Source organism: Cupressus sempervirens, chromosome 6, assembly GCF_028749045.1.
Source record: "Cupressus sempervirens isolate cs-2001-9-10 chromosome 6, ASM2874904v1, whole genome shotgun sequence".
Lineage (NCBI taxonomy): Eukaryota > Viridiplantae > Streptophyta > Pinopsida > Cupressales > Cupressaceae > Cupressus > Cupressus sempervirens.
In genome coordinates this window covers 69,304,795-69,311,817 of record NC_143123.1, presented here as the reverse complement: position 1 = coordinate 69,311,817, position 7,023 = coordinate 69,304,795, and the positions used below count along the sequence as shown (strand labels likewise).

Sequence of the window (7,023 nt, the reverse complement as noted above, 5' to 3'; positions counted from 1 at the left end):
TCTCGATGACTTTTCTGAAGCATCCATCTAGTTAAATTTTTCTCCAATAGACGAAAAATAAAATCATCACTAAGTTGGATATCAAGTTGATTTTTGTAGTAATTTGCTTTTCTTGGTTCCTTTGCTCTTATTCGATCATCCATTTCAATTTGCAAAATTGAAGTAAACGACTACTTTGTGTAAGCCTTCTAATTTGACTATGTAAGTTTATAAATTAATTACTTAAGGCAGCATCTCTTCTTCCTTTAGAAAATCTGGCCAACTCTGTATTAGCTGTCAATAAATTTTTGTTATCTTTTACAGAGTGTCCATTTATATTCTTCAATTAAGCAAGCAAGGATGTCGCAAAACATTGAGAAGTGGAAAATAAATGATTCAAACTCCAAAGTATGCTTCAGATGTAAGATAGCTGCAGCCAACATGATTTGCTGTTATTATCAAAATAAGAACACAAATCGTACAATTGTTCATCTTGGAGTGATTGTACGTACTAGTTGGTCCCCAAATGAGCTAAAGATTGGGACATTTTGCTATGACAACAGATCATTATTTATCTGCCCATGTAAGATGGGCAAACTTGAATACCACCGAGTCCAGAGTTAATGCTGGTTCAGGAGCCATCTTATGCTATACCACTGAAATTGTGTAACCTCAATGACATGTTTTATCATAATAAGAAGCATTGGCATTTACTGTAATAAATTGCAAACTACCGCGACCCACCACCGCACCCACCACATCCGCCACTGCCTCCACAACCTCCACCACATCCTCCACATCCTCCTGCACCTATAGCAGATCCACATCCACCACACCCACCTCCACAACCACTTCCACATCCTCCTGCACCTATAATAGATCCACATCCACCACACCCACCTCCGCAACCACTTCCACATCCCCCTGCCCTTGTTGCCATAGCTTCTGCACCACCACCTAGTCCTGCAACTGCAACTGAATGCCTGCCATAGGCAAGCTCCAATTTATTTTTGTGTCCATGTTTCCTGTTTGTTTCTTGCATAAGCTTATTGGCCCCATTTAGAAAGATCACACGGTGGCTCGCCGTACCTGGAAACAACAGAAAGCCAGCATAATGCAATTTAAAATCCATGTGTTTCCTTAAACCATGAAACTATGTTTTAAAACACCCACCAGTGGGGCAGACCTTCCTGTTAACCTCAGCACTCTTTAGTGGGGATTTCGACTTTTGATGTTCTGTTAATGATGCAGAAATGACTGCTGATAACAACACCACCAATGTAACACTCTCTTTTTCAGCAACCTGGATGGCACCATTAAGCTCTTGATCAAAATAAGCTATTAAATTGGGTTGAAAGTATGAGAAAGTGCTATCTAAATGCCTAGCTATGGCCAGGTAAAAGGACCCAACATCAGTGATATTTGGCATGACTGCCACAGTAAAGTATTCGATACATTTACCAGACATACCTCTACAGTCAGAGACTTCCAGTTGAAAAGAGATGTTGCTTGGCCAAATGGAGCCTCTGGATTATATCGCACCAATGTCACGAATTCTCGCTCGATTTCTGGTTTCGAACCCTTAACTTCGTATTGCAGCTTTCTACCAGAGAACAACCTTAACTGTCCCCAAAATAGAGAATGTTCCCGAAAATTAAAACAACAGACAAAATGCATGAAACTAATTGGACAGAAGGAAATTTTTTAAAACATACAGGTTGCCCCAGGTTTCCGCTGATCTCAAATATGGGTTCTCTGCTGGTGTCATTCAGGTTTCGAAGTATCAAGTTGCATGAATTATTCACTAATAACCAATGTGCTGTCTCTCCTCCTGAAATCAGCCCCTCAGCCTTTGCCACAGGTTCATCTTCAACAATGCATAGATTTCCCACTAACATCAGATTTATGAGATATCTTTACAAAAGGTTTTATGGCCAAGGAAAGTTATCTTCAGCATTAGAGAGTAATGATTTCCTCTGGCAAAAGAAATATACGAAATAAACATATAAATATCATCTAATCTTCTATAGTCATGTACAACTAATAATGCTAAATTAATGCTATGAATTTGGGGAGTATGCCAATATTAACTTTGTAAGTATTATTTGCCATTTCAATACTAGGTTCATTTTCCTTTTTCAAAGGAGCCACCTTTTCTTTAAGTGCTCCCTTTACTTGAACTGCATTGACCTACTTACATTACTTGCAAAAACTAAATATAAGATTAGTTTTATTTCTTTCAGAAAAGCCAAACAACTGAAGGTCTTTCAAAAGCATCTATATCAACGTGGCAACATTGTCTAGAGCTACTCCATACCAGATGTTCTCAACTTATCGGAATTGGAAAATTTTTGGTGGACAGAAATAATTCGCCTTCTATCAGATAAAACTTGTAAACTTCCTTCTGGTGAACTTACATATGGTTCTTTTGTTGTTCTGCATGTGATATGACAACAAATTAGACGATTTGCTAGCATTAACATTGAATTAAAATGCATGCTTTTACAAGTCTTGAAGCTTGCCTTGTCTGAACAGTAAAAATTTCATTTTCGGCATGATCCAAAAACCTGGTCATCTTTTTGGTTTGCTTGCGTCTCCTGATAAGTTGCAGAATTTGGTTTTTCCAACTAATGGGGTGTGACCTATCAGCTTGGAGCAGATATGGAGCAACGATGGGAGGAGTGACAGATAGTGCAAGATGCAAACTAAGAGGTTTGGAATCATTTGGCTGCGTATCTGTTGATAAAGAGAACCAGTTCTCTAGTAAAAAGGTTGGTGACTCCATCAAAGTGCGCAGCGAAATTGATACATGACCTAGCACTTCGAAACATTTATTCTTTTGTAAAGTGGAAGAATATTGAGATATAAGCTCAAAAATCAAATCTCCACCAGCCTCACAACGGAAGGTCGCAGATTGTTTCCATTTCGACAATGATGATATCTGTATCTCCTTTGCATTTACACCAAGACTCTTCTCATTGGAGTTTCTCTGCTTATAATATCTAACAAATAGAACACCCTCGTGGTTCTTGGGTATGTTTCTAACGCTCACAACCTCCAAAAGTACCTGAAAGATGATCAACCAAAGCAATGGGTTTAAATTTTCAAGTTTAAAGCAATTCACTCTTTCAAAAGCTGAAAAGTGTTAATCTACCAATATTAATAGAATTATTTCCACCAGGCCTAGTCAACTTGTTTTTATCGGAGTGCAAATGCTCGAGTTTTGAACTCTGTTGCACAAAATTCCTCAAAATGAAATAATGCAACTGGCTTCCCTTATTTTCATGCATTTTCCACCACGGTGGAGTAATATTTTGTAAGCAAACAAAATTTCCATATTTCGCAAAACATAAAATATAGTTGAATTCTTGGAAAAACATGAAGGTAAATATATGTGGCTTGTTTGCAAAACTGACCTCTACGATCTCTGCTTTAGTCAGATAACTGTCCTGCTGTTTCCTGTCACTCTGAAATAGGGGTTCCTCAGTGCAAGCAGTATTCTCCAACGAAGGAGGACCAAAAGGCAAAGGAGAGGGTGCATCGCCTTTATACATGGCCCCAGCTCTCCAATATCGTCTCCCATAAGTAGACTCCCATTGTCTAGTAGTTTCTGTAAAACCAACGTCCAGCTTCTTTCCTTTGCTTCTGTCAGAATCCATATCATCATGTTCCAACACCTTGCCAAGAACATTTAACATATCTCTCCTGTAAGCAAATGGCTGCAGCTGGTGAGAGTGCCACATCAAATCAATATCATAGGTTGGAACACAGAAACAGTTAACAGCATTTTCTCTGTTTTTCTTAATCATGTACAGAAATCCCTTATATCTTTCTTCAGCTCCTTTCAGGAAGCGATCATTAGACATATGTTCTCGAGAGACCTGTAGAGAAACAAGTTATATCAGGAAAAATAAGAAAGTGATGTCCAAACTCTACACATGAATCCTAAACCACAAAACACATCATGCTGCTTGTTCTCCATAAGAACTATTTTAAATCGGGATATGAGGGATTTGGGGACACCATTTATAAATCAGGGCAGAGTAGATAAGGGTATAGGATCCATTGCAGCACCTGAGTTTCGTGATGAATATTAAATCATGAATGATTCAATTGGAAGCAAATTGTAGACTACTGGTAAAAAGGTGATAGTTCATGGTCATTAGAACTTTGCAGTACATGTTGCATTGCAACTCAGAAAATGCATACAAAGACATGTCTACCTGATGGAAGAATGAACTCTGCCTTCTGACAGCTTCCATAAGGTCATAGTCAATCTTTTGGGAACTCCGAAAAGCTACTCTATGACTCTCATTGAAATCACAATGACTCATATCAAGCTCATACGGCTCTTCTGGATGACAATTTTTCCAAATATCTGCTGTCCGCTTCCTGGCAATTTCTTTATCAAATAATCCTGCAAAAGAAGTATCAACTATTTTCCCATATATCTTCTTGCAATCCTTTTCATATTGTACCTACAGAAACCATATTGTCAGATTAATAATAACCTAAAAGAAAATTTGAATATTCAAATTTTACTAATGTGATATTCTTTGCTTACTGGATTGAGTCTATGACAATGCCAAACCCATTCGCAGTCTAGGGGAGCCGCCAGGGGAAATTTTGCAGCGTTGGAATCAGTGTGATTTGCAAGCAAAGGAAGCCAGTAATGCTGATACCTGTAACAACAAAGGCAACAGGATTAAAACAAAGTTTAGCAATCCACCTCGTTTTCATAGTAGTGTCAAATTCAGATACTTATGTAACATCTACTAGAAAAAATTAATTTAGATTTCAGGTTGCACCTTCAGCCAAGAATGGACAATGGCACAGGGAAAGTAGTGAATTAGCAATTTAACACAATGTTTTAAGTTTTGAGTGATCTCAAGCTAAAGTGATACAGAACAAAAGTAAATGAAAAACCATCAACCAGAAGGAGCCGATGATCTTGAAAGAAGAAACCCTCAATTCCCAAACCTAAAACAGCTGCATGAGACCATACTACGATAGTCCCCATATCCTTTTAAAATAAAGAAGAAATCACCAAATTATCTTCCCGGAATATGCGTATTGTAATCATATGTAATCGTATCTACTAATGAATTGAAATTCATAATAGAACATGATTTTGTTTTTCAATCAATTAATTAATTAGGTCAAATGTGCACCTTAAGTGCTGGGAAGATGTTGCCTGATAAGCCTATTTAGTAAGGCTGGAAACATTGGAACAAAACTTCCCCAACATGTAAATTCGGGTCACACCTCATATTATCCAAATATTTTTCTCATCGGGCAGAGGAAAGTTTGGCTTTTCTTCCAAACACGGAATTGCTTTGAATTAATCTAAGCTATCACAAACTCTGAAGATTCCGCAGAACTCAAAAAGGAAAATCGCATAGTGTTGATAATTTCAAAACCGTACCAAAAAGTTCGATCGGCCCAGAAAGTTGCAGACATTTACGCAAACATATCTTGAAAAACATCAAAAGCGGTACAATTCTTGGAAAAAAAGAAGAAAACTTCCAGATTCCACCACTCATCAAACAAGTACCTGAAAACGGCTCTTTCGAGAGCTGGTCCGTCATAAAGGCCTCGATTGCGATCAACCGAAGCAAGAAACTGTAGCTGTCGTTTCGCTGCGGAAACCAGGTCAACCTCAACGCTAAAGCTAATTTCTTGTGCTTTCTTCCATTCTGCTTCCTGAATTGCATCCATTCTCGCCCAGAAAAAGAAACAAAACCCAGAAACAAAAAGCGAATTGAAAGAAAAACTTTTTTCTTCCTTACAAGTTCAGAATTTAAGCGAAATTCTCACTCCTAGATCTCCTCGTCTTTCAAAACCCAGAATTCGAGTTCAATCCAAAATAAAATTGGACTCGAAATCGCATAACTACAGCCCGAAGGAAGACATGACTCCAGGGTTTTTTCTCAGCCACCCTCACCGAAAAAAACCAAATAATTTCCCCCTCTATAATTATCAGGAAGCGTGTTAAATACTCAAATGTTCGACTAAATTTAATGAATTTAGCAGATATGCGTCCTTATCTTAATTTTATTAACCTCTGCGCTAAAAAATTGAAAAACCTGTAAATTCAAATTCATTTCTTTCATCTTGTTAGAAATTGTGAAAACCATTGAATTGAATTGTTCAGAAGAGAAGCGTCTTCAGATGGCGTTCTTGCCCATCAAATAAACGGTAATAGGTAGGAAATAGCTTTAATCTACGACTTTTTTTTTTTTTTCTTTACTAAAAATCTATATAAAAATTACCCGATGACATTACACAATAAACGGAACTAAAATAATGAAATAATGGTGGACGTGCTTTTCATAAGATTTTGAAATATTTGTCATCTCCTCCTAACCCATTACCTAGGTTAATACATTTGTGTACTATTTGTACTACACTAATTATGTACTACATACGTACTAATTTTTAGTTTAGTAGGCACACATGTACATATGGAGAAGTGACATTAGGAGTACCTCCATTGGTTAGATTGCGGGTCTAATTAGAATTTAGGGTTAAAATTTTAAGATTATAATTATTGTTGGGGTTGGATTTAGTATAATGGGTTAGGGTCAAGGTTTTGATTAGGGTTCAAGTTTAAGATAAGGATTATACAAATAATCGTGGTTAGAGTTAAGATTCATATTATGATTAGGGTTAGAGTTTAAGATTGGGATTATACGTACAGTCATGGTTAGGGTTAAGATTCACATTATTATTAGTATTATCATTAAGTTTAAATTTTGTTTAAGCTGATAATTAGGATTATGATTAGAATTAAATTTGAGATTAGGGTTGTGAACAAGGTTTAAGGTTATAATTATGTTTAAGATAAGAATTACATCATTAGTAATTAGTATTATAGATAGGTTTATGGTCAAGGTTAGGTCTCAAGTTAGATTTATTATTAAAAAAAATAGTTAAAGTTTTTATTAGGGCTAGGGTTAGGATAATGATTTAGTTTTATGTCATGATTATGGTTGGGTTGTCTATAGAGTTTATAGAGTTTGGGTTATGATGGTTAAAGAGGAT

At 36.7% G+C, this 7,023-nt stretch overlaps 1 protein-coding gene across 3 annotated transcripts; it reads right to left on the bottom strand.

The window, feature by feature from the left end:
- Positions 1 to 410: 410 nt before the first annotated feature.
- LOC149551179 (glycine-rich domain-containing protein 2-like) lies at positions 411 to 5,946 on the bottom strand. 3 transcript variants are annotated; one of them, XM_089786757.1, is made up of 10 exons: positions 5,534 to 5,946; positions 4,544 to 4,661; positions 4,203 to 4,457; positions 3,396 to 3,860; positions 2,502 to 3,046; positions 2,297 to 2,415; positions 1,695 to 1,870; positions 1,450 to 1,602; positions 1,153 to 1,282; positions 411 to 1,068 (listed from the first exon to the last, which is right to left on the bottom strand). In XM_089786757.1, exons 1-10 carry the CDS (start codon positions 5,695 to 5,697, stop codon positions 710 to 712), a joined length of 2,484 nt encoding a protein of 827 aa, XP_089642883.1. In that variant the 5' UTR covers positions 5,698 to 5,946; the 3' UTR covers positions 411 to 709. The 3 variants fall into 3 exon arrangements, with proteins under 3 accessions (XP_089642883.1, XP_089642885.1, XP_089642884.1); XM_089786759.1 differs by having other exon boundaries at positions 1,695 to 1,846; XM_089786758.1 differs by having other exon boundaries at positions 1,695 to 1,854; positions 2,299 to 2,415.
- Between the last annotated feature and the right edge of the window lie 1,077 nt (positions 5,947 to 7,023).